Here is a 26,821-nt window from a genome sequence, read left to right as displayed (position 1 = left end):
GCGAAGGTAATTGAAAGAAACGTATAGGGAGAGAACTGAATACTCTTGTTATTTGTATTATTAATACTAAATAATAGCGTACTGTATATTACATGACGTAGATTTGTTACATAATCGTAACTTTTACACGGGGTCAGGTGAGTGCTTTCTACTTGTTCGTTACGCCAGGCGTATTTCGAGAAAAAGAATTTCAGAGACCAGTGAAAAACGACAAATCGAATACATACAGAAGAGGACGTCGATGTATGTATGGCAGATGTCGTGCATTTTAGCCAAGTATTTAAAGGTGTAAGCGAACAATTAGACGGTACGCAGGATCGGTCAGCATCGCGCGATCGATCTACTTGACGAAACTTTCCTCTTCTTCTCGAAGTCTCTCTATATCGGATTTGTTCATGAAATAGTAGGAGGGTTGCCGTGATTTCTGGAAATTCAAGGCAACAATCATTTCCATCGAATCGTCGATCGTTCGTTAGAACGAAGGATAGAGATTTCTTACTAAATCTTTGACTATGCGTTTTGCACCCGCTTTTATAAGAACGTTGCTTAGTTGTTCGACAGATGGTAAACCCATTGCATAATGTAAGGCAGTTCTCTCCAACTAAAAATAGGGCGTTAAACGTATAAACGTATTTTTACTTTAAGAATAAAATTAATCCTGTGCTTCTGTTTCGAAATGAACTCTTACATTGTCACCTATACGTAGAGTTTCTGGATACATTTTAGCAATGTAGCGAACCGTTTCTTCGTTTTCGCGAAGCACTGCGACGTGGAGAGCGCATCTGCCCATCGAATTCTTTCCCATTGCCAATAACTTTCCTCCTCCGTTGTTCTTACCTAACAGTTCTTTTACCCTCGCTACGTTGCCCGTTCTGATTTCGCGGTGCACCTGTTCACGTTGTGTCTGTAAAAGCGTCTCCTTAGTGTGTGTGTGTGTGTGTATTCTCGATCGTTACACCCTTGGAAAAACCGCTATATATAATAGGATTAATAAGATTATTCGTTTTGTTTTACCACGTAATTTGGAATGGATTGTAAAAATTGTACGGTTGCCTCTCTTCTTCGTTGTGCAGCGATCTCTACGATGTTTATTCCTTCGTCTTCCACGTCTAAAATATGGTCGTACCCTTCTAACAGTAGTTCCACTAATTTTTCAGTTTCACCTGAACAAACGTTACAACGAGCTTGATAAAAGTGCTGTTCGAAATTTGTCCGCAATTGCAAGCAATGTATTACCTCTTGCTGTCAAATAAGCTACGTATCGATCGATCTCGTCCATATTTTCTCGAATATTTGCCAATTCAGCCACGTCTCTGGCTGTTCTATACAATTCGTCTCTGAAACCAACGTTAACTTGGCTCTCTTGAAGCAAATGGAACAAGCCATCCTTTGGGTAAGATCGAATCGCAGCGAAGTGAATAACGCTTTGACCGTGTTCATCCTGAAGGAACAGGATTTTCCATAAAAATCGTTTTGTTAGTTTTGTTAGTTTTGTTAGTTTGAATCGCTTCTGAAATTCTATAGTTTAATAACGATCGACGCACTCTGTTTGGATTGCTAAAGGCTGACTCTGGCACGTCGGAATCTGGACTTTGTGGATAACCGGCATCCTCGTCCCCATTTTCATTTTCGATATTCTCTATGTTTTCTTCGGCACGATCAGGGATGATCAATACGTTCGGCTCCTAACATATCGTACAGCTATCTATACTTGGTGTATGAAAATTATTCGTACGCGCATCTATGTATCTAGAGTTATTATTTACCTGTTGTTGCGCGCTGTTTTTCCTCTTATTGGCAAAGTTATATAAATACGTAGCCAGATATGTAACTGGATCGTTTGGACGGGTATTGGCAACTTCTGTCAAACCTCTGATCAATGGATCGCCGAGTGCTATAAAGATATGAACTTGGAGATTACGTTATATTTCGATTGGATCATGGAAATGTTCGTGTGTTCGTTCGTTTAACGTCGACTTACACGATGCCAAGTAGCGACCCTCTTCTTCTCGAAATATCGCTATATCAACCGGCTTGTCGTCTGAAAAGCGAATAACACTTTTATTTTCATCAACTAGAAGATACAAAAGGCAAAAACATATTGCACCTATTTCTCCGCTTTATAAAGCGTAATAAATTATTATTCGATCATTATTATGGGATCTCTGGTTTTTCTTTTACATCGATTTAATTAATTTACATCGATCGAGGCGCAATACGTTCCTAATGCTTTGCTCGTTTTTTCTTATTTATCTTATCCATGTTGTTTGAAAATACGAAAGAAGCAGATTCTTCGCAAAAGATAGGTGCATTGTGAACATTGAGTGCACAGCTGTTGGTTGCACTTTGGAAAACGCGTTGCGCACAAACAAATCTAGCACGATACAACGATCTCGGTATGCGGAAGCAGGTTTACACACGAGTAAGAGAATTTTACGATAGGAGTTACATCGATAGAAGCGATAGAAGCTATAGAAGCGATAGAAACTATAGAAGCGATAGAAGCTATAGAAGCGATAGATGCGATAGATGCGATAGATGCGATAGATGCGATAGAAGCGATAGAGGATTTTCGTTTACGTATAATCGTTCGCGTACAGTAGCCGCTCGTAAAAACGTACGGTTCGTCGGTTCAAGTTGGAAAGACACGTGCTACGCCATTTCTGTTTCGTGTGAACATCGAACAGCTCGTGCATGACACATAAATCATCTTGCGATATTATTCAATTTATATAGAATCTCTGTGTAGCCGATTTTAGCCCGTTTTTAGGTACGTATACACACTTTACGTGTAGGTAGACAAGCATGGTGTCGTGCGACAACATGTCAAAGCGTCTTAACAATTGCCCATGTACCATATACCAATGGTTCATTTTACTAACCTAACGAACAAAATCCAGCGTCCCTGCGAGCAGCTAATCTTTCATTTTCGTTTAATTAATTCGGTGCACGAGAAATAGAATAACGTTCGCACACGTCTTTCCAACGTCCCAACCCGTCTCTTTCCTTTTCTCTCCTCTCCTCTCACTTTCGACTTTCGACTTTCCACTTTCCACTTTCCACTTTCCACTTTCGACTTTAGTTTGCTTATGGACGGTCAATCGACGCATCGGCTCGATATACGCAATTATCACACAAGCATTCCACGTATAAGCGTATTATTCGGTTATCAAGAAAAAAGAAAAAGGAAGAAAGAAAAAGGAAAAAAGAAAAATGAAAAAGAAAGAAAAAAAGTATAGGAGCGTTGAATAACATGGACGAGGAAAGACAGAGTCTTTCGTTGATCGTTTTAGCGTCCCCTCTCCACGACGATTTTAATTCTGGAAACGTTTAGCACTGTTCCGTTTGCGGAAAATTCCCGCGATCAAAGTTGCGATCTTCAACGAATTGTTTATCGATAGTTCCTTCTCCAACGCCAGGATATTCAGAACAGCTCTGGAGAAATCTTGAAGGGTCTGCAGCTCGGTGATACTCAACGATTGCTGGTTACCGATTCGAACCATATCCCGTTTCGCTGTTTCTTGTATGCTTAATCCACGAACTACACACAGATGCTTCAAATGATCAAATTCCTTCGACAATTCCGGGAACCTGATTATCGCGTTAAACCTAAGAGTATTGCCAATGGCGTACGGTCGTGCGCCGAGGAAGCCCAGCTTCTTGTCTCTCTTGAATTTCATTCTTTCGTCGAGCATCGTCATCACCTTCGCCAGCCTTACGTAGCCACGACCGATCGAACCCGGTCTGTTCTCGCTGGTGCGACAAATAACCCTCAGGTGATCCTGAACGTTCACCCAAGCAGCTAGGTCACCGGCAGAGGCGACGTAAACTCCTCGGCCGTAAGGCCAGTGCTTGCCATGAAGACGTTTGTCATCGTGAACTTCGAGATCCGTAATAGGCAATAGCAAACCGGCTGCTGCCAGTTGGGCCCTGATCGGACTCGGTTGATCCAGAATTTCGCTGAGGGTAAAGTAAGTTCCGGCCTCGTCCTCGCTGCTACCCTCCGCCACCATTGCCGAGATCTCTTGGCTCATCAATTCACTGGTGATCTCTCGTTCCACCTCTTCCAGCTGGTTCACCGTAAGCGTCAAGGGAAGCGTGTAACTTTCCAGATTTCTGCAACACTCTATTACAGCAGCTTGAACGTATTTGGCCGGAGGATCGAGGTCGTACGCCTCGATCGCCGACACTGTCACTTCGTCCAACGTGTCGGCATTCTCTTCGCTGTCGTCGTTCTCGTTGTAAAAGAACCTCGGCGGAGGGTGGTCGGGAAGATCACCGCTGGCAGTCACGCAATGTATGTCCCTGATCAGAGGGTCGAAAAAGTCTGCGAACACGATGTAACTTTCGTAGTCCGGCGCTACCACCGACACAGACTCGTGCTCGTCCACGTTGCTGACCACCGAATAAGCGCTGCCCGCCTTGCTGTTGCAAGCCGAGTTACCGTATTTTTTTAAAGCGGGCCAGATCACATCAAAGAGATTGTGGTCCATGCGTGTCACACGGTGCTTGATACGATCGAATACGGGCCGTTTCAGGCAACGGCCGATCAGTGTGCCGGAGTTCCCGGCAGATTTTGGCGTCGTACCGTGTCTTACGCCGATCAGAAGACGGAAACATCTCTCCAAGGTAGCCAGGGTCTCTGGTTCGGTTATGTCTCGACGCGCGGAATACGTGTCGCCTCCGGGAACTGTTTTCCTCGAACGTGCACATCAGCGCGAGGACGTCCGACGGTGGAAGAAGTGGAAGAAGCGAAAACGTGAACAACCGATTAACGTGCGACCGAACAAACGTGAACAATAGATTAATCAATTATCATCAGTCAAGAATAATTATTTACGTTGTCTTGGTTGTTGAACGTGTCAGCAAATTCTACCACCTTATAATCGATTTTAATCGATTCTTTCGACTAAACAATTTTCTAATTAATTTTTCCAACATCTTTGTGGCTAAATTAATCGACCGTTCTCTGGTTACGGGGCAAATACCTTTCGATTGCTGTATAAGAAAGATTATGTAAATTGCGACGACGATCTTGATAGACGATGGGAAAACTAACGCGTGCGAAAAAACAACGTGACAATGACGATCGATAACTACAAGTTGGTCCATGTTCGGCAACTAAAACAGTTTAGATGGTATTTCTATGTTTCCAGAGAAAAAACGCAAATCGCTGTAAACGATCGTAGCACGGAGTACAGTTTGTTAGTGAACGATGCTGGTGCTGGTAAGTGCGTTGTTTGAATAAAATACCTTTGTCCACCAACATCTCGTCGGCGAGCTTCTCGTTAACTCCGAAATCGCGGAGAAGCGATTTATGGGAAAATTCCGATTGGTTCTGTTTGTAATAGTCCGCCTTTTGACCCAGCTGCACCAATCATAAAATTAGCAATACACACATCGATTTTTAATCGGTTTTTAAATCAATTTATCCAACTGCATACTCGTGTCCAATATCGATCTGGCTTCCTTTACTTAAACCTATGAAACACGCTGGCTTATCGATACAATGTACTCACATTGTCTTGAACTAAAGGATTGGCACCCAAATGAAGTAGAAGATTGTAGTAATGGCCGTTGTCCGCTATGGTGGCTGCATAGTGTAAAGGAGTTCGGCCATCGAGATCGATCGCATGCGCGGTTTCTGGAAACCTGCCTGCCAGATATCTAAAGGAAAGGCGAGAAATGTTCGTTTCGCTTGCGTGCTTTCGATTTCGTTAATTGTCCATTAAATTTCCATATTAATTTACCTGATAACGGTGGTGTTTCCAAATACAACGGCAACGTGAAGAGGCGTTGCGCCGTGCGGCGATGATCCGTCTCTCGCAACGGCAAATTTGCGCCGATCTAAGGCGCTCTGCAGATCTCTCAGGTTTCCTTCTTGCGCTGCCATGTGTACAGCATGAATTTTCCCCTGAAACGAACGATCGTTAAAAATCGGTAATCTTTTTCGAGAGCTACGAATTAGTCGTTGAAAACACGACTGGTCACCTAATTGATCTGGATAAGTCAACGACTATTCGATACGAGTAACTATAACGGCACGCAAGGTGCACAGCGGTTGGCGCAACATTCGCAAAACATTGAGCACTGTGTTAAAATAATAATAAAAAAAGGAGCCGTAAAATTTTCAACGTGTTAGGTAATACGATATACGCTTTCACAGATACGTATGTATAATACTAGAAGAATAAGGATAGATTGGTGGTAAAGAGAAGGTGGAAGGAAGACGCAAAAGAATCCGAAACGTTTAATATCGATCGTACGTTCTGCAAGCATCGAGTATCATCTACTACGTAGATTTCCACGTTATTTCCACATTACCACATAGATAGAGTATCATAGGTATACGAAAGGTATCTATATATGAAAGGTGTGAATGAATCGATCGAATGAAGCACGGATCGATGCAACTCGATCGTCTTAGGTGAAACAACGAATGGACAAAGATTGGTCAGTAACGAAAGATAGTTAATAGCCCGAGAAACGACTGCGTTCTTCCTTTATGCTTGTGTATCTTTTTAACATTTTGGCTTATCGCTATATTTTTTCAATGTTCCGCCAACATCTGTTTTATTTTCAAATTGCTTTCGCGCTTTCAGCGTCACTTGTGCCACCGTAATAACTATCGTTCGGCCGCGTGGCCGTGAAAAACTCTAAATTAAACAGACTCGCTACGACGCGTGGACGACGCGTTACCGATTAACCAGTCGACACAGGCAAACCAATCAAGACCAATTTGTCGTCATTTACGTTTTCCACGAAACTGTTTTCGCAAACCTCTGTTTGCGTTGAGAGACGCGACACGAGGGAAAAGACGAGTGCTTTTGTACGCAATACCATGTAAGAAGGGACACGATCGATGAATGCCTGCAGCTCAGGATTGCCCGAATGTCGGCCGACCAGTCTTCTGCCTTCGCCACTTAACACTAACGCGGCCAATTGCTCCATGTTGCCGGTCTCCAGCAGCTTCTCGATTTCCGGGTCCGCCGTCATGCTGCCCTCGTTTACTTCTGCTTGCGGAAGCTCCTCGTGTTCGCCGACGATTACCTGCTAATCATTTCCAGGTGCAAAACCATGCGCACCAACGACTCGTGCCGATCGATACGCGACAATATTAATCGTAGCTCGCAATCTAGATGCGGCAAATCGATCGTTCTCCATTACGAGCAAAGCTCGTACGCTGTTTGCGCGAAACACGATCGACTATCGAATAAGTCGTTTCTTTGTCTATTCACAGGTGTGTTTAGTGTTGGCTGATTTTGGTAATTGGATGGTAGAGTAGGACGAATGGAAGAGTATCTGTTCTGGCTGGCTTTTTCACCGATTAACTGCCAACGAGGTAGCCGATTTAGAGGGTAGCTTTAGGGATTGACGATTAGATATGGACACGATTAGCCGAGAATTACATTTTAAGGATAATTTTCGACGAATTGAATGTTTAATATTTAGATATATTACGCGTTAACGCGTATATTTGTTGTTTCAGATTCGTGAGAAATGGCGAAGTAAATATATAAGTAATAAAAGTAAAAAAGAAAAGAAAAGAAAAGAAAAGAGAAGAAAAGAAAAGAAAAGAAATCAAGAGGATTTTCATACTGAGAACTTGTATTTGTTATTACTTGTTGTTTCTATAAAATGATGACTCGATTCTTCCATATTTGCCATGTCGTCATACTTTAATAGGATTTCGAGAAACGCAACGATGAAACATCAAAATTATTGAAAAGAACGTGGCATGCAATGCGGTAGTTGCCGTATCTTTAGCATCTCGACTAAAATTAATGAAAAACAAAATATACATTTCCATGCGTTTGTCTGGGTCTGTAGTGCGCAAAAGTCATAACAGAAGTTCCTTGCTTAGTTATTTATTTATTGGCATATATTTGTGCGTGACAAAGAGAAAATATACTCTTATAATATCGATCATTCTTTACTTTCGATATACATGATAGCCTAATTACATCCTGTCACTTGCAACAGCAACCGTAAATCGCTCGTTATACCTGTAAGCTACCTAACTATACACGAAAGAATAATCGAAACCTATCATAGGATCTACCAACGTCTTCTGCCTTTCGACCCTATATTTATATTTCTCTATTTCTACCGATACTAAGATCACGTTATAACATTACTACTTATTTTATACTTTTTTATGTCTCTCGCTCAACGATACAAGTCTTATCATAAACCATAAGTTTATACTTTTGTGCTAGGCAATTCCTGAAAATTCGATTCGTTTAAGAGTTAGGATGACTGTACCTGGTCTTCGTCGTTCCCTGGATCATCAACACCAGAGTCGCCTGTACTCGGCTCGTTTCTTTCTTCTTCCTCCGCTTTGTTTCCCTTCTGCTGCTCGGTGGCCTCTTCCATTTTCGGGGCTCCCTCCGTGTCTGCAGGCTCTCCTTCCTCTTTCTCCTCTTCTTCCTCTTCCCCTTCCTCTTTCTCTTCTTCTTCTTTCCTCTCTTCCTCACCTTCTATTCCCTTTGGCTTCGGCTCTTCCGCAGCTTCGTTCTCCGCATTGGAATTTTCCTCGGTTTCCGGGGCCGCTGCACCTGTTACCACGTCATCGTCCGAGGACCTCTCTTCAGTGTCTTCGGGAGTGTTTGCTCCCTCGTGTTCTTCCTTATTTTCCGTGGTTTCTGCTTCTTTGGATTCTTCTGCATGTTCCACGTTCTCACGTTCTGCCTCCCCTTCCTCTGTATCTTCCGTATTTTCCGTATTTTCCGCATTTCCCGTATTTTCCGTATTTTCCGTATTTTCCGCATTTTCCGTATCTCCCGTATTTTCAGTAGGTTCCGCGCTTTCTCTATTGGCCGCATCTTCTGCATCTTCTGCATCTTCTGCACCTTCATGATTTTCTGTGTCTTCTGCGTTTCCCTGTTGCTCCTTCTCGTGATCCTCCTCGACATTTTTTATCTGTTTCATAAAATGATTAATTTATCTGATTCTTCGAATCTCGAAATAAAAACTCTAGAAGATTATTTTTCGATTTTTGTCGCTAATAAAAGGAATCGTGTTACGGAGAATCGTAGAATTTCGGTTCTTAAATTAAAATTCTAAAATGTTTTAGAATTTTACAATTTATTATAATCAGACTGCAGACATTTACGCAAATACGTAAAATTTCGTAAAATGTCGTAAAATTTCGTAAAATTTCGTAAATACGATTAAACAAATGGAAGATCAAGCAAATGGAACTTGGGCGAAAGCTTGTTTCGCCCATTGGATAGCTATATCGCAACAAGTGCCATACTTTCCATATATATTTTGCCACATATGCATAAAAATGAAATTTCCCGTAAATGCATAAAAATTCGCAGTCCAGTTATAATAAAAATATCGTCGTGAGCGATTACTTGTTCCATAGATCTACTCAAGTTTTTCGTTGTCGACTCCGCGCTACCAAATGCGCTATCGATATTCGCACTGCTGGCTTTTTTCATTCCTTTGGATATAGCTTGTTCCGCTTCTAGAATCCTCCAGTCCCAGTGTTTGGGATACGAAGATCCGGCAACTCGAGGTGCTTCCGGTATCACAGTTAACAGCGATTGGTCGATATCCGATGGCCGATTTTTGTAAAACGCCGGCGCCTTTTGTTTCTGATTAACAAATTTCAAGATTTAAATTTAACTTTCTTTTATCTCGGGCGAATAGCGAAAGAAATATCATTTTCGCTAATTTCTCTAATCTCCGAGTTTCATTTTCTACACCATCCGGAAAGTTGATTCCAGGCACTCACGTGATCTAATTTGCTCTCATCGGCTCCATATTCCGTTATCAAATTATATAACGTTCCATCGTCTTTTGCTGCAGCCGCATAATGTAACGGCGTCTTGCCATCGTTATCCTGCGCCTCCATAACCAAAGGCCATTTTTCAAGAATTTCCCTCGCGATTTCCGTGTGACCCAAACCAGCAGCCTGTCGATTGCCAAACTTTGCGATAAAGAAAGAAGAAAAAGAGTAGAATTAGAAAGTGTATACCTTGTGCAAGGCGTTCAAGCCGTTGCCGTCTTTGGCGCAAAGAACGATGGGCGACGAGGCCTCGACCGTGCCCCTCAGCCCCTCTAAATCGTTATTCACCGTAGCTGCGTGAATATCTTTCGTTGTACTCTGTAAAACGATTTTTTACCATTACATTAAACTTACATTACATCGCATTGCATATTACGTATTGCATCTTATTATACGATCTTATTAACGATCTTATTATACGTGTTAAAGAATTTGAACGTTAATACGAACCATTATGAATGGTACGGCTTCTAAGAATCTTTTCACTCGCAGATTGTTGCTCGTCTCCATGCGTAATTTGTTGCCATGACCTTCCCACAGGACCTGTTGTAGTTTCCCTATATCTCGATTGTGGATCCATATTCTTATATTGGAAGGTTTGAAGTCCAGAACTAGAGAAAACAAAAATTCTCTGTCAGCTACAGAAATTGTTGGACAAGTTCAATGGAAAAATGGCGTAACTGTATCGTATCGTCTTATTTTTTTAAATTCCGCTTAATTTTATCGACGACTGTGGTTCGGTATGTCTCGGCAAGTTTGAAATATTCGTTGAAGCAATCGTACGTATTAAATACTATAGGAGCGTGTGCCTGTATACATGGCAAGAAGCTTACGAACAACGTACAGGATAAAAATTATAATGACGCGACCTTTTCTCTCCAAGATACAACTGCTTCATTAAGGATTTACTACAAGCGACAAGATTTCTAACTATACATCGCGTGTCGAGGATATGTGATAAATGTTTTAGATGCTCGGGGGAATCCTCTTACCGGCAGATATCGATTTTCTGTCAACAATGTTCGCTACTTTTTCCCTGTAAAAACTGTAGCGAGTTAACAGCAGGTCTTTACGGTTTTTAATAAATATCATTTAGACGAGTCCCTACAACCTTCCAATTAAACACGCATTGTTACGACACACGTTCGGTATTATCGATGAATCATCGATTTTTACATAACTTTAACAAGACAGTGACGCAGAGGGAATTAAACGGGATATCTTGCGCGTGCTTTCGACGAAGAATTACGTCGTACATTCGATAATCGTGTTTGTCTGTCTCTTGTGCCGTAAACACTTGATCAGTTGACGCAATAAATTGATAATCGTGATCTTTGTTGGGTGAAGTCGGCGATTCTTCTTGTAAGCCAGAATATACGTGTATAATAAGGCGAAATATATACAAATAATAAAATATCGATCGATTTGCAAGTTTGAAGTAAACGACTAAACATATGCACGTATATAAAACTGTCGAATGGAAAATGTGAGATACAGGTGTATTTGGATTTCGTTAAAATTATAATAATATATCCGTCGAATGTCTCCTCCTTTCGAGAATAGCGTTTCACTTTGACGTAGATCGCATGTTCCAGCGGATTGATCAATTTTTGAAAAGCCAACCGAGTGCACGGACCCTGTCACTCACTCGCACGTTCGCATCTACCTATATACATACGTTTCACGTATCCTTTGCTTTCTTGCTAAATAGATCGATCGATGTTGACAGAGATGCCATTGTACGTATTGCATGCTAACACTAACGATAAGTTGTAGCGTGAAATGAGTAAATAGTAGGCAAATACAACGATTCCAATTATATTTAGTCTGATGGCCGGTATTATTAGAGTATCGGTTGATTTTGAAAATCCAGTGTTTCATTACATTCGACTACTCGAATCACAGTAACATTCGTTACTCGAATCTGCGATACTTTGAAGCAAGTTCCAGCCGTTTATAAATTTATTCCAATAAAATTGCGCCCATTCGCCTTCGACTTTGTTCAACTAGGTATTATTCGCATTTTCTTCGAACAGTTTAGTACGCGACTTCGTACATACACGGCTAGTGGAAGAACGTTATACGAGTTTTTTCAGGAAACAGACTCGTTTGCCGATTCTCAAAAGAAATGTGTCATTTTCGTCTTACTATAGCTAGAATTTTGATCCTACTCGTAAACATTGGTCGGAATATACTATGGCCGACTTGTTCTTTCCATTACCGAATAATCTCGTCGTGCGATCGAGAAGGCCTACAACAAGCTATCTTTACATCGTTATAACGTCAATAGGATTTCCGCCAGTAGTAGTTTTCGAGGATTCTTAAATAATTCGTTGGTCAATCGACCAGAGCGTGTCGTCATCCTATCGATCGAAGCGGTTTTCCTTGCCGTACAGACTTGAGTTCTATCGATTCTTCCGGGTCATTATCGAGAAGATTCCATAGACTATAGCGTATAAGCGTATAAGCGAATGTGTAACTGTGCCAAAGTGCACGATGCATCCCCACGTCTATTCTTCCAGTTGTTCTTAATCATAATGTTAATTATAACGAGCCATTAATCGTACGTTTGACAAAATTGAGTTGTTCCAATTAATATAAAAGTTCGCGACTACTTTTATCTGTTCAGGACCTGAGAAATTTCCGTCTGATATATTTTGCCAATTAAACGATTGCAGGCTTCTGCACGTACCGATGGAAACACGATTGAAACCCGAGGAATCCGAGATATGTCGTCCAATCATCGTGGAAGGTGTAAAATCTAAAACAACTATGGGTGATTGAAAATGACTCACGTTCCTTGCCAGAGTTGGTCTTGCGACGAGACATGTTCTCCGCTTCCGGTAGCTCGACCTCCGAACTATGTTCCAAATAGTACGAAGCGGGATTACCCTTTTTGTCGATAATGCTCGCGTCACAGTCGTTTTCTATGAGAACATCCCAAATTGCCTCGGGATCTTTGCAAGCAGCACAGTAATGCAACGCGGTTCTTCCTTCCTAAGAGTAAGAAGTACGACGTTTTAATCGTAGTCTGAATTATTTACAAAGTGCAAAAATCATCGACGCATTTAAATTGAAAATACGATTGATTATCGCGAAAACGTCGATCGGACCTATTGAACGGTTCTCATAAACATTCGCCGTTCTCGGAATAACTCGAGCAAGCAATAGGTTTCGGGAATAAAAAGCGCGATGGCCGTTACAGGATGAATATTTCCAGGCGCTTAAACAGCGAATACACGTGTAAACGGCGAATATAAAGATGGAATGGAGATTAAGGGCAGGAAAAGTTTGAGAAGCTGACATTTGCCATGTTGTAGGCGCTGCGTGCGCCTGGACGCCGAGTCCATGATGACTGCGGGGAAGAACAGGTGGTTTACGCTTTGTTATTAGCCGCGTCACGCGATGCGGAAAAGACGGGAGTCGCGTCGTTAGGAAAAACGACTTTTCCATTATTATTCGCCGGTTGGGTATCTCGGAACAAGCATAAGCACGACTGACTAAATTTTTCGCTTTACGATTAGTCACCGATAACAGAGTGGAATAGTTATGAATATTTCTAAGAATTTTCAACTCGTTGATTGCTAGGGTGGTCATCGGTGACCCGAGTTTACTACATTTATATATACATTCCTACTAAATTTTTTAAAATTATTAAAATAACGCAAGCTTTGCTTCGCGGATCGCAATACCCACGGCGAAATATCTACATAGAATTCGCGTGCTAGTTTACGTGTTAAAAAGCTGTAATTCTCAGTAGGTTATTCGAATTTGATTTCGAGAACCTGAGCGAAACTTTAGCCTCGAAAATTCTATTCCTTATGCGGACGGTTGCACGATGCGCTAGGTTTGGACATCGACAACTTAGTTCGATCCAATTTTAGACCAAAGTTTTACGTGGATTTCAGATTGTCACTTAGGAGCCAATCTTACTTTATCTTTACACGATTCTTCTTTCGTCTTTTATCGAGAACAAAAACGAAGCGAAACAAACTACTACTACGTTATATCATCTTTGATTTATTCGTTACTATTCATCTGTGTATACTTTTTGTACACACGTATATTCGTAAGCAGCACCTATTTCACCTTCGCGTCAAAATTAGTTTTTCTCCTGATCTAACCTGATCTAGATGGGTTGAGAGAAGATAAAAGGTACTTTCAAGTAAGTTTAAGTGGCAGACTATTACGAGTTGGATTGCGACCACAGATGTTCTGTACGAGATAGAGATGCGGTAAATTCACTTTAAATCGACGGAAAACGAGAGAACAAATATAAAAAGAACGATACTTGAAAACTTCATACAAGGTAATTCTAAAGAAAAAAAAAGAGATAACAAAGAAGAAGATAGTCGAGAATAAAAAGATCGTATGATAAAGATTACTTTATCTTTCTGCTGAACAGCGATGGGAAAATTGTGCGCAAGCCACTCGACGATATCTTGATGATCGTGGTAGACTGCCTTGTGAAGCAAAGGAGTGCCAGCTGGATCTTTCGCAATCGCCAGCTTTTTTTTAGGTTCTTCCGATACGAGCTTTTGCGTTTCCGCCAGAGAACCGCGCGAAACCGCGTCGTGCACGAAAGAGATTTTTGTCTGAAAGATACAGATATTTATCATTTTTTCTTCGTGTAAAGCTCGTTACGAATAAATACTATAATAGCTTACCAAATAATTTGGGAGTCCTTTTAGGAAGACTCTGGTTCTCAGGTCTGGAGAATATTCACCCAACAGACGTGCCCCGCGTCCTTCTAGAACGACATGTTCCAGTTTCTCAAGTTCTCCTCGCAGTAGCCAAGATTTCAACGTTGTCGAGTTCATCTACACCACGATAATTAAACACGATCGATTATGATTCTAACGATTCCAGCCAAAATTCGATTTCACGAAAGTTGCCATACTATTCGAAGTTACGGAGAAAAGCGTTGGAAAAAATATTTTTCGCGGAAAGTTGTAAGTTAATTCGCGGCGATACGCTGCCACGAATAAATCCTTGAAACACTCGCTATTGATTCTCCATCAAGCTTATCCAATCGAAACGGTCTGCATCCTGCACTGTCCAAGCTGTGTATCGAATCGCAGATTATTCGAATAAAATAAATTTGTTTCACGACGTTGCTTGCAACTTTAAAATAAACGAAGCAGTAAATTCCAAACTCTTCTCCGAATTATCTTATTAGCAAAAGTAACACAAATAAATAACGGGCACCGTAAATTGCCAAGTCGAAGAATTTGAAGATTGTACTCTGTAACTTTGAGTATGACAGCCGTGATACCTAGGACGTGAAATCTGAAAAGAGAATCAACTTGGAGGAAAGATGAAAGATGAAATAAGAAGATAATGGATAAAAATAAAAATAGAAAAGAGGACGAAAAGTATGCGCGACCGTGTTTTACTATAATTAATAAAATTAGTTGAGAAGAGCTTTTATCGAGACATCGCAATTTAGTTTTTCCTGGTAGAATATCCAGCGGTGAATCCCCTGGTTCGTTGGTCGCGTGTGAAGCCAAACGTAATATAGGAAAAATATAGTCAAACGCAAATACAGAGTGTGAAATAATTTTGACGTTATCGCTGTGAATTGCGTGTTTTCAATTCCATTTGCTTTGCGAAGAAGATATTCGCACGAGAAGAAAAAAATGTACGAATTCTCTTATTCTCTGCTATTTAGTTGTACGACTGGTTTGTTTCAACCTACTCCTAGTAGGTATCCTATCTTAATTTGAAATACACAGAAGCCAATTTGCGAAGACACAGCCAAGCCAATAAGACACAGAGTCGATAAAAAAAGCGAAGATAAGATGCACGGCAAATTCAATTGCAATTTTTTATATTATTGGTGTATGTACAAGTATTGCTTGGTCATCTGATTACTCCTGTAGGAAACTGGCTGATAATTATACGTAAATTGTATGCGATGATGAGGTAATTTATTAATTTGCGGCCGGAAAATGTATTCTAGCGATCTAAAGATCACAATGAAACTTATATACGTGGCATATACCTATACCTATATCTATAGCTATGCCTATGCCAACGTTACTTACATCAAACCTTCTAAACGCGTAAATCGTGCTTTCTAACGCAAAAGATCGTTTGTTTAAAGAAAAATAAAGGAGACAAGAAGAAATATATATACATGGCATTAAATAAATAAATACACGGTGCATAGATTGCAATAAAAACGCAAACGTAAGTGAAGAAGCATGTGTATCGTGCATATATAAGCGATTTTATATAACGTTCTCGCCGATCGTTCATCGTTCATCGTTTAATCGTCCTCGATGAATTACCTGATTGACTTGGCGTCACGAGATTCTCGTCATATCCAAGTCATAGTTCGCGGCACGAACCAATGGAAATGAACGGCGGGAGATGAGATGGAGAAGAGAACGTGTGCGATACGAGGAAGAGTCTCGCGGCGAATGAAGTCGATGCAGGGCGTCGCGACGCGCGCCACCTATGAACACGTTACCATAGGATTGGCCGGGTCATCGAGACCGGACGTTCCAAGTATACGGAAAAGAAGAACCAGGAAATGAAACACAATGGCGAATATAACAGCGTTTTGTAAGATTGTAGCGCTTTTCCGTATAGTGCTCGGATATAACCACGTATACAGATAGGATTTCGATTTTAGAGAAACGAAGAAAAAACGCGTATTTTCGCACGTTTAATTTCTTAATGAAAAATTCATACCAATCTTTTGGAAGTCGCTGCACAATCTAAGCATAAAAGTGGAACGCAGGTATTTCCTTCGGCGAATTAAGTGGAATTTTCACAGTATACGCGCAACAAGATAATCGTTAAATTATTCAAGCCTAGGGGAATTACTTGATTTATTATTAGAGGCGCAACTTGGGAAACTTTAGACGGAGTTGCTTCGAGTTTTTAGGCATTGTAGAAGAGAGATTTTTGTCGCTCGAAATGTAAGAAAGTAATTTTGGAAAATTTTTTCTCTTTTTTTTTTTTGTCATACTTGACCTTATTTTACCTATCGATGTTAGATATTCTCTGGCACATTTCTCTTTTCTCGTAGATTAGCAAATAATCAAGTATGACGTAGCTGATGATTAATGAGATACGGTACGAGAGATACGAATCACAGCAGCAAGGAAAGCATTAGGGAACCTTGAGCGCCCGTCACCGTCGCGCCGACTAAAAAAGTTGCTCAAGGTCAACATGAAATCGTTCGGTGATTCCCTTCGAAACGAACCTCTTCGAGTCATCAAAGACTCGGAAATTAGAAGATACTGTTAATCGTCAAATCGCGCAACGTGGAATTCACCAGCGAAAGTATCTTGTCGTTGGAGGGAACGTAAGAAATTCATACGGGCCAATACGGAGGAGGAAAAGACTTTTCGTGGAAATGACGTTTTCACGGCACGAACGCAAGTGACAGATATTACGTATCGTAGTTAATTCTTCGTTTTTGTGGTAATTGGTTCTTAATTCTACCGGTCTACCCGTTCCAATCGCGGGCATCAACCGTCACCGATGTTATTGTTCTTTCCGGCCTTCTTGCGACAACGGCTCGTTCTTGACCGAATCGGTAACAAGCCGAATTGGTAACAAGCAACAGCAGCGTTCATACCGTTCCGTAGCTTCGGCCAAAACGTACGATTCCGCCAGAATCTTAACCGACGATCCATTGATTTTATCATTTTCGATTCAAAGTTTCCTCTCCTCTTACGTCGCATAGCGGAAATGCTCGCTGTACCGTAATTATAGACTTGAAAAGAGTTTGTATTCCTTCTCTTTTCTATACTTTTCGGCCGATTCTTGTTTCCATATTAACGATATTCTCTTTCGTATTTGCTTTCAGTTTCGATAAATTGGAACGCGAAATTCGAAGAGAGGTATTGCCAGGTAATCCAGTTGTTTCATATATAACAACCTTCTTTGCATTTCCTTCGTAAATATTTATCGTACAGGTTTATCGAATCGTTTCGGTAAGAAAAATCCTTTGAACGACACAAGTGCTTCTTATTCATCGCTGACGTTCAATCGTGGAACGGACTCGAACTCAACGATTATCGACTTTTACGTTTTACGTTTTACGTTCAAGATAGTTTGACCGTTGATCGTTTCGTTCATTCGCTAGTCGTTTACCTCGTTTACTTATTTAGTTTGCGCCTCGACCACCGGGATCGATACTCTGGAGCAACGACACATCGATCACGTAAGCATGTCGCGTGAATCTTGCGTCGGTCGTATGTATAATATTATCGTCGCATCGAGGAGACACGCGGTCGTTAAGTAGTGCAATCGTCATTCGCGTCAATTGTTTAATATCGAGGTTCCAAAGTACGGAAACGAAAACGAAAGCAAAATGCGTACAACCATCGAAGAGGATAACTATATATCGAGTCAATCTGGCAAGTTCAAACTATCTTTATAAGCTATGTTTCTAAGCGTTTTAAGCGTTTTAAGCGACAACCACGGAGAAAAGCACGACACGCTTATTATTATTATATATTTTAATTATTATTATTTAATATGTTAATTGTCCACAAATATGAGTTTTCCAAAACTTTTAAAGTTTGAAACTTTGACGTTAAAATGAAAACGTCTATTCCACACGTTCGACCTATTTTCACACGTAGAACGACTTGCTGCTAATCATTTATTCTGTCTGGGTCGGAATCGGTCGTGTTCGAGCATAAGCTCGTTAATCGATAATCAAAAACTGGATTTTCTCGAAAACGAAGCGTCATGCGGAAAAAATGCTACTTGGACGTTTCCAATTTGTACAACGATGATTAATCGAGGGTGATTTAAGAACAAAATAAAATTGTGGAACAGGTGTGTGCAAATATTCCAATACGATAACAAACCATCTTTATGTGTTGCAAGTCACGCCATTTTCGTAAAAGAACTTTGCGATCTGTGGTTTTTTTTAGCGATTGTTTCCCATTTACATTTCGCTGCTGTAATAATCCGTACTCGTAATAAAATAGATTTTCACGATAAGGCACATACGAATACTAAGGTGTCTGTTGGTCGACTGGAAGCGCGCAGTGTCTTCCACGTGTCCCAGTCAGGCATGCTTTTCATTATTCAAGAACAGTATAGCACTTATACACGTATATGTATACGCAGTATGTCGTGTCATGTGAAGAAAGAAAGTAACGAAATTTTCTGGTCAGTGCGACCGACCGATCAAGCCCGAATTATTCGTTTAAAGGAGAAATAATTTAAACAAAGATGGGAAAATCGGATTTGGAAATTTGTTTGGCATATGCGAATTCGACTAATTAGGAACTGACTGCGAGTAAACGGTCAGCAGTAGATTATTTCACATATGCGCTCACGCGAGAAAAAATGAAAAACGTAGAACACAATTTTTCCTCAAACCTCAAGTTTAAGCCTCGAGTTTCGAAAAAGAAGAGAAAGGAAAAAAAAAGACAAAAGAATGGAATTTAAACGCGTTACGATAAGAGAAACGGCGAGATTTGAAAATCTGTCGTGTCTCGATTAAAATAAAATTTCTCTCTTTATGTTCGGTATCCGTGCTTTATTGCTGACTCGGGACAGTCATTGAATCTTTTGTTATACGAACGAGCCTGGAATTCGATATCGAATGACCAATGTAGCGCAGGCAAACGAGTGGCTTAGTTAGACGTTGGACATTGTTTGCCTGCGATTGTAAACCTTCTTAAACGTAAAGTTATATAATCCTAATAATTGGTTAATATTATTTACAGCTGAACGCATTATAGTGGAAACGTCGATCGACCTTTCTGCCTTTGATTCGTGGACAATTCATGGACAAATACCAGCGCGATTGGCACAGCTGCTGACACAATGTATTTTGCGAATCGCAGGGACAAAGTTAGTCGGTATATCGACGTGTTGCGCGATCGATCGTGTCGCGTAAAATCATTACTGACACAATGGACAAACCGGCGTTGATACTTTTCTTTTTTCTCTTCTTCGCTTCAGCCGCCTCTGCCAGCGGTAATTATAAAGCAATAAATGTTTATATCTACATTTTTATTCGCGCTTTATATATTTTTCTTCTCAAATAGTTAATTTTGCACTGAAAATAGATACGCGGTCAACGGAGCTCAGTTGCAGCGGTCGTGCTTATTACAACGTGACTCTGACCGCTTATTATCCCGTTTTTGATAGTGACAACGAGTTTGACTATTTGGATGCTAGAACGAGGAAACTGAGGAATCTACAGGTTTGTTCTCGATCAGAGCGACGTCCTTATTTTTCTAACCAGTACGATATTTGTTCTTTCGTTCTTCGTTATATCGTTATCGCGTACTGGTAACTATCCCGTGATCAAAGGAAACAGTGATATCGTTACTCGTTTCGTTATAGGATTATCTGGATGGTCGTGCAGAATTTGTGACAGTCTCCATGGACCTGGATTCCGGGATACCATATGGCACAAAATTGTGCATTCCCGAATTAAACGAAAAATTCTTACGGCCAATTCCGCTTCAGGTATAGTAGATTTAAAGACTCGGCAGCCTGTTCTCGTTACGACACGATCGCGTCTCGTTACGACACATATCTTTCAGGCTAGAGACAAAAGCCGCTACAACGACGTTAGCAGGAATTCGCCCGATTTCTCTCACGTGGACATTTGCGTTAGAACGGAGCAAGATACTTACGATAATTCAGTGAATGGTATCGTAACGCTTTACGTGCAATTGGTAGAAAAATGATTTCATGAAAATTGCGAGGAATCGACGAGACGCAACGTCTGAGAACTGCGATGCGAACAACGTTTACTTCTTTTCGAAAACATGTACGATACAGCGTCTAAAATAAATCGATTATGCAACGATGCTTTCCGTCGAAGAATTATCAGATCGACGACCAGTGAGGCCACGTTTGAATCAATTGATAGAGACTGTCGCCTGGACAGGAAGTTGACGTCGTTTGTCGATGGCCAAGCAACGTATAGTTCTCTTGTATTTTCCCAAGCGTTACACCGTACTCGATCAAATCCTTAACTGCCTTTATCGCAGCCGCGCTTGGATTATGACCTGTGAACATTTCAATGATAATAAATCCCATAAAAACTGTAATTCTACCATTTTGCATGGATTCTATTAAAAAAGACTTTAGAGGATTCGTTGGATTTTCTACGGTAGAAGTTGCGATACGCGTTACGCGATAAACGATAAACGATAAACGATAAACGATAAACGATAAACGATAAACGATAAACGATAAACGATAAACGATAAACGATAAACGATAAACGATAAACGATAAACGATAAACGAAACGTCGTGTTACTTACTAAGACAACGACAAACAAACTTACCAACAAAATTGCCAATCATGCAAATTCCGATGCTCTTCGAATTGTAAGGTGTGGAATGCGCACCGTGTTTGCCCCATCCTCTTCCTTCGTAAATGTTTCCATCTTCGCCAACCAAAAAATTGTAACCTATGTCCTTCCAGCCTTTCTGGTTCATGTGATGGTTCTAAATGCATTTAATAAATCAAAGAAAACCGTTATATCGATTGGAAAGGAAACCTCGGCTGGATCAACGGTCCAAGGCTTCGGAAATTTTAATCCGGCCCTGAACCTGAGAAACGAAATTTTGAGAATGGAAATTTGTTAATTATATTTCGGCAATATAATTTCTTAATTATATTGTCGACGCTAACGGTTCGTTTAAACTCTCCGTTTGTCAAGCGGAAAAGACTGGTTCAATCACCTGAAAACTTCTCACTCTGGCTTGACAAATCGCTCGAGTCGTGCAACCATCAGTCGCTGAATGATGAATTATAACGAACGGGGCAGGCTCCTCTGCGAGATTCCTAAGGGTTGACTTTGGTGCGTTGGCTCCCCATTCTGATCTTGATATTATACTTGGACGTACTAAATGTCGAGGAAAATTGAAAAATTCAATCGATATCGGAAAGCGAAGTAGTAAAACAGTAGGTAATACCGACCATTTCTCCGACAATGTTCTATTCAAATGGAAATAATCGATTTTAGATTCGTCTTTTTTGTCTTCTTTTTAGTTAGTTTCATAGATACGATAGACACGTTCGGTGACAGATGCGTCGTGCGATAACGATTGAAATAACAATCGAAATAACGATTTCCGTCGAAGGATCTAAGCCGGATATTACCTTATTGTTAGCGGCTTATTCACCGACAGTGTCATCGTATTGGCTTAAAAATAATTGATTAACATGTCCTCGAATCGTCAGCTACCGACTAAATAATGATAACGATAAGGCGACGATAAACGAACGTTCTTGACATTACGGGTCGACATGCTATAAGCAATAAGCGCAATCTTCTTTCATATCGCTTACAAATCTTTTTTATAGAAACACGGATAAAAATGATTGGCGACTTACACGAATATTGCTTTATGTAGAATAAATATCATACTCTACTTTTCTCAAGCAAGCCTAAGATAATTAAGCGGAATTTCGTTAGTAATCACGTTCGTTGGATTTGGATAGCTGGATGGATTTATAGCGTTAGAAAACGATATCGCCGGTTCGTTGAACTGAAATAAACATTTGTAAAACCAAACCAACTAAGAAAATTGATTATAGATTTCGATTGGAATCGAAATTCAGTGAAATAGCCAAATCTTCGAATAGGATTTGCGATCGAAGGAGCGTTATATAATTTGCTACGCTATGTATCGACTTCATGCAGGTCTAACCGAAACTTATATTTACAGTCCATATTTTGCAATTGCTACTTCTTTTCACTCGAGAAAATCGATCGTAATAGAGAAAAGAAGCACGAGGATGCTACACAATTGCGAATATAAAATTTCCTCAAGTGGAAAACGCTGAAACGATTCGAAGAACACGTCGAGATACTTGCACTATTAATCGGCACTAAGCGACGACACGTTGCTTCGATAGTATAATTTTCAACGATTTTCAAGGAACAATTTATTACCAGGCGTCTTATGCACAGCACAAAACAACACTTGACAGTTGGCGAGTAGGACGATCACCGCTATTAACTTTGTCATCTTCGTTCACAGAGATCTGCTAACATTGTGATAAATGCCGCAAATATATACGATGCAGATGGTTGGTTTAATTTGTTGATCTTTGACCGTCTCAGTAAGGGGGGGGGGGATACTTCCCATTACGTGCTTAAACGTCTTCAACGTACGTTTATCCATAGAGATCGATTTAAGGCTTGCCTTATCAGTCTCGAAATAAAACACAATAAAATAAAATAAAAACGAAATAAAATAAAAGAAAATAAATAGGAATAAGGATAAAGAAAATAAATGGAATTAGGATCAAGTTCTCAGAGAATGTAAAGATGTGTTGCGTATATACGGCTCTTATAGGTGCTGATTCGATTGATTTGAAATTCAAGTGATAATTTGTCGATTCAGCCAAGAGGGTTTTCCGTAGAGAGCGGTAAATAAATGTCATCGATATACGAGTATTCCAAGAATAAAATCAATTCGATGACGAAACTTTTGTACTATACTTGACTTGTACTTGAAAGAACAATTGGATCGCGATAAAGATACGGTCAATTTCTTCGATGCTTTTTATTCTCCTGATTAGCATACTATGCAACAAAGAAGTTAATTTTCCTGGATCCTAGGCCATAGGTTATAAAGCGAAAGAACGTAGCTTTTCGACAAAATTCAAATAACAAGCAAGATAACTGACAGGTTCGTCGGACGCTTGAGTTGAGAATGGGCAAAGCTCCGTCCTTTACGTGGACACGCGTGTTTTACATTCACGCGGAACTCTTTATCTCGGAAGGAGTATCGCTGCTGCGAGAGTTCCCCGTTTTTCAATGTAAGATTTCGCACACAGTTTCGCTTCATCTGTTATTAGCTTTTGGAAATTCCCATGGAAATTTCGTAACAAACGAAAATGTTTAGCGACGTCTGGATATAACGTTCAGGCTCGATATCTCGATCTCGCTTGAATCGCACTTAGTTAAAAGCACGGATAATTAGTTCGTACACGTTCCTAAGGCGTAACTAGAATGTAAACGAGTTCCGAAAAAAACTCACTTTCTCGGCGGAATGATCTTCTTAAATCATTTTCCTGTTTACGCGTGTTTCACGAGTTATGTCGTGGGAGATTTCCAGGAAACGTGAAAGCGTATTGCTTTCTGGTAAATATGAAAAACAGTAAATTTGATCGAAGATCGAAGATGCTTTATTTCTTATGCCAATGTGAAAAATTACAGGTCATATGGTCCGTGGAGTAGTACTATGTTATAAAATACCGGTCGATTCGCAATTATTTTGTACTAAAGTGAAAGAGTGAAGAAGCGAGAAAGAAGATTACGGATGAACTTGTCCCTGATAAATGATAATATTTATTATTATCTATTATTAGCGAGTGGCGCGTTTAACATATCGTTGTTATTATTTGTTGTATTTTTCAGCAATATGCGGGAGAACAGCGATAAAATTTAGTTCACGGTATATAAGTTAGCCGTGTATCGAAAACGTTTATATCGCATTATCGTTAATTACATCTTTCTTCCATGGTATCGCATAAATAGTGTAAATTTGTTTAACGTAATGAAACACGCGATGAAACAAGATTTTGCGATCATTTATCATACACGTCAAACGTAAACTCGGATATATATATATATATATATACGAAAAATATATTTTATTTTCAAGTGCATTAGCTTTCTTTCTTCTTGCTCGCGATATTTTCATTCGTTCAACGGTAATCAACGACAATGTTGTTCAATGTTTCGGCATAGGATGGTCAGTCCAGCGTGGAAATTTCTGAACGTACTTGTAAAATTCATTGCCTGGACAGAGAGTATTCCTGGCTTGTCGATGTCCCAGCACGTGATAATCTTCATTGATTTTGCCAAGGGATACTCCGTAACTGATCAAGGCGTCCACCGCCTTCAAAGCTACTTCATTGGGAAGAATATCTGCAAAAATTATTATCGTTGCGTGCACTTAGATCTACGAACTTGGTTTTATCCAAATAAGTCTATGATTTCTACTTTTTGCTACTTCTACTACTGACTCGATCTTCCGAATTTCCATATCCATATTCATGACACTCGACACTATTCGCACACCTTAGCATTGAAAATATACCTAATTAACATGGATCTCGATATAACGATTGCGTCTGTTGTACAATCTCGAAATTCTGTTCAACGTTAGATGGTAAAATATGATCAAATCCACCGAAACTATCCGTTTTGTCGTTTGTACGAAATTTATATTTTATATTTTATATTTTATATCTTATATTTTAATTTATATTTTAACGAATCCAATGGAACAAGCGAAATCTAATGTAGCGACGAGTACTATACTCTACGTGCCGCACGCATTTTCCACTTTGCAAATTTCGCATAGGTGCATAGAAATGCGCGCGGTCTACGCATGTAGCATGTTTCGTCCTAATTCTTAATGCGCTTGCTTATTCTATTATTTGTTTAAGAACGTTGTACCTTTGTTCGAATCGCACCACACTCACCACTAAAATCACCGATAACACATATTCCGATGCTCTGAGTGTTGTAACCAGGTGCATGCGCCCCGACATAATCCCAGCCTCGACCCTCGTAAACGTTGCCATCCTCGCCGATAACGAAGTTGTAACCGATATCAAACCACTGTCTATCGTCCATATGATAATTTTGGTAACTCCTTACGATCTCAGAGCACGCTTTCTGATCGTAACAGTGTTTAGCTATGCCTCCGTGATGAATGACCACGTAAGGTGTCGGCGTCACTTCCAACGGCACTCGGTCAACCGGTGGCCTGGCTTGCCACTCCAGCCTGCTCACGATCTTTGGCACCGCTACGCAATTAACGTGCTTTTCAGTATTTGCATTTCTCTGGCGAAACTCGATCGAAAGATCGGCGATACGACACGGCGCGAGATTATCGGTAAAACGACTCGACGATGCAAAGTCGTTGCTATTCTCTCTCTCTTGCTAGCTAGTTCCATGTCCATATGGGTATATTACGTTTTGCGGTGACAATCGATTTCAAGATTTCTTTCGTTTAGATCGGCGAGCGATCCCGCACGAAGTAAAATGCTTCGTATCACGGAAGACACGACGAAAAACAAAAAAAAAAAAAAACAGAACATTGCGACAAAAAAGTAATTTGACCTATTAAGAATTGTTTATTTTGTTAAGCACTTGCACGTTTTAGTCGATGATTTGTCGCATCGAAACTTTGCTCAATTCTTTTTCGAAGAATAACTTGGAATAAACAAATGGAGAACGGCTGCTTACCGGTTTCGCTATCGATATTAGTTTGGCAAAACGGCAATGCGAGGGCATTTTCGATCGAAGCGAGCAACATGGAAACGTACACCGCAAATGCTAAAGAAATAGGCGACCCCATAATACTCGATACCGCGTTAGCTCGTAGTTAAAAGTCTAACTGAATGGGAATGGTGAAAGAGCGTCGGTTCTTAAACGAAAAATTGTACGCGACTGGGAAGCCCCTCGGACGCATATGTTGGGTCTTTTAATCCCTTCCTTTCTCTAGATAGTTGTATCGCGAAACGAGTCATTTCGAAACGAATTCGTTGGAGCCAATAAACGAAAAAGTACATCGATCCGTAATCTGTGATAGGTAGAAAAATCTAAAAGATAAAGCAACGTGAAACGTTACTGCGATAAGATTGATTGCTTGATAATTGCATTTTTACTTACCTGTATTACCTGTATTCTCTATTATTATCTACGTATTATATACAACTTTCAATCTGACGATTCGCTGAAATATTTGACCGGTTAATACGAATTTGTCGTCGGTGATGCAGCCATTCGCCAAATACAAAATTTGTATTTAGTCGAAAATACAGCGAAAATACGCATAAATCGTTTCTCTGACCAGAGGATAGAATTCTCAATGCCAAAACCATTATCTAATTCTTAATCGAGTAATACAAGTACTGGTGTACGAGAACATCTTCTTTTAGCGTTTTACCCGTGTTTAATGCGAGCGACGAGCTTTTTTCTACGATTTTATATCAAGGGAAAATGAAAAGTTCAGAGTAGAAAGAAAAAGAGTGTCGATCTAAAAG

The 26,821-nt window shown here is 40.3% G+C and overlaps 4 protein-coding genes across 7 annotated transcripts; 1 reads left to right on the top strand and 3 right to left on the bottom strand.

The window, feature by feature from the left end:
• Positions 1 to 40: 40 nt before the first annotated feature.
• On the bottom strand, positions 41 to 19,001 carry LOC117154699 (uncharacterized). 2 transcript variants are annotated; one of them, XM_076622811.1, is made up of 22 exons: positions 18,637 to 19,001; positions 14,467 to 14,619; positions 14,185 to 14,394; positions 12,595 to 12,796; positions 10,250 to 10,410; positions 9,989 to 10,117; positions 9,746 to 9,925; positions 9,363 to 9,605; positions 8,266 to 8,922; positions 6,841 to 7,050; positions 5,751 to 5,914; positions 5,520 to 5,667; positions 5,254 to 5,368; positions 4,589 to 4,690; positions 1,982 to 2,041; positions 1,767 to 1,894; positions 1,545 to 1,685; positions 1,237 to 1,441; positions 1,015 to 1,163; positions 689 to 904; positions 500 to 601; positions 41 to 424 (listed from the first exon to the last, which is right to left on the bottom strand). In XM_076622811.1, exons 1-22 carry the CDS (start codon positions 18,637 to 18,639, stop codon positions 341 to 343), a joined length of 3,762 nt encoding a protein of 1,253 aa, XP_076478926.1. In that variant the 5' UTR covers positions 18,640 to 19,001; the 3' UTR covers positions 41 to 340. The 2 variants fall into 2 exon arrangements, with proteins under 2 accessions (XP_076478926.1, XP_076478927.1); XM_076622812.1 differs by lacking the exon at positions 4,589 to 4,690 and having other exon boundaries at positions 6,841 to 7,053.
• LOC117154701 (arginine kinase) lies at positions 2,043 to 4,581 on the bottom strand. The gene has a single exon (XM_033329914.2). It carries the CDS (start codon positions 4,491 to 4,493, stop codon positions 3,315 to 3,317), a length of 1,179 nt encoding a protein of 392 aa, XP_033185805.2. The 5' UTR covers positions 4,494 to 4,581; the 3' UTR covers positions 2,043 to 3,314.
• On the top strand, positions 19,002 to 20,806 carry LOC117154705 (uncharacterized). 3 transcript variants are annotated; one of them, XM_076622827.1, is made up of 5 exons: positions 19,002 to 19,080; positions 19,507 to 19,759; positions 19,831 to 19,988; positions 20,132 to 20,257; positions 20,335 to 20,806. In XM_076622827.1, exons 2-5 carry the CDS (start codon positions 19,696 to 19,698, stop codon positions 20,479 to 20,481), a joined length of 495 nt encoding a protein of 164 aa, XP_076478942.1. In that variant the 5' UTR covers positions 19,002 to 19,080; positions 19,507 to 19,695; the 3' UTR covers positions 20,482 to 20,806. The 3 variants fall into 3 exon arrangements, with proteins under 3 accessions (XP_076478942.1, XP_033185811.1, XP_033185812.1); XM_033329920.2 differs by lacking the exon at positions 19,002 to 19,080 and having other exon boundaries at positions 19,287 to 19,759; XM_033329921.2 differs by lacking the exon at positions 19,002 to 19,080 and having other exon boundaries at positions 19,297 to 19,759; positions 19,852 to 19,988.
• On the bottom strand, positions 20,528 to 26,806 carry LOC117154854 (peptidoglycan recognition protein 3-like). Its single transcript, XM_076622903.1, is given in 6 exon segments — positions 20,528 to 20,805; positions 21,090 to 21,252; positions 21,490 to 21,745; positions 24,485 to 24,692; positions 25,253 to 25,579; positions 26,022 to 26,806. Coding segments are annotated over 6 exon segments (1,248 nt in total). The 5' UTR covers positions 26,134 to 26,806; the 3' UTR covers positions 20,528 to 20,623.
• Positions 26,807 to 26,821: the final 15 nt, after the last annotated feature.

Source organism: Bombus vancouverensis, chromosome 11 (assembly GCF_051014615.1).
Source record: "Bombus vancouverensis nearcticus chromosome 11, iyBomVanc1_principal, whole genome shotgun sequence".
NCBI lineage: Eukaryota > Metazoa > Arthropoda > Insecta > Hymenoptera > Apidae > Bombus > Bombus vancouverensis.
This window is presented reverse-complemented; position numbering and strand designations above follow the sequence as displayed.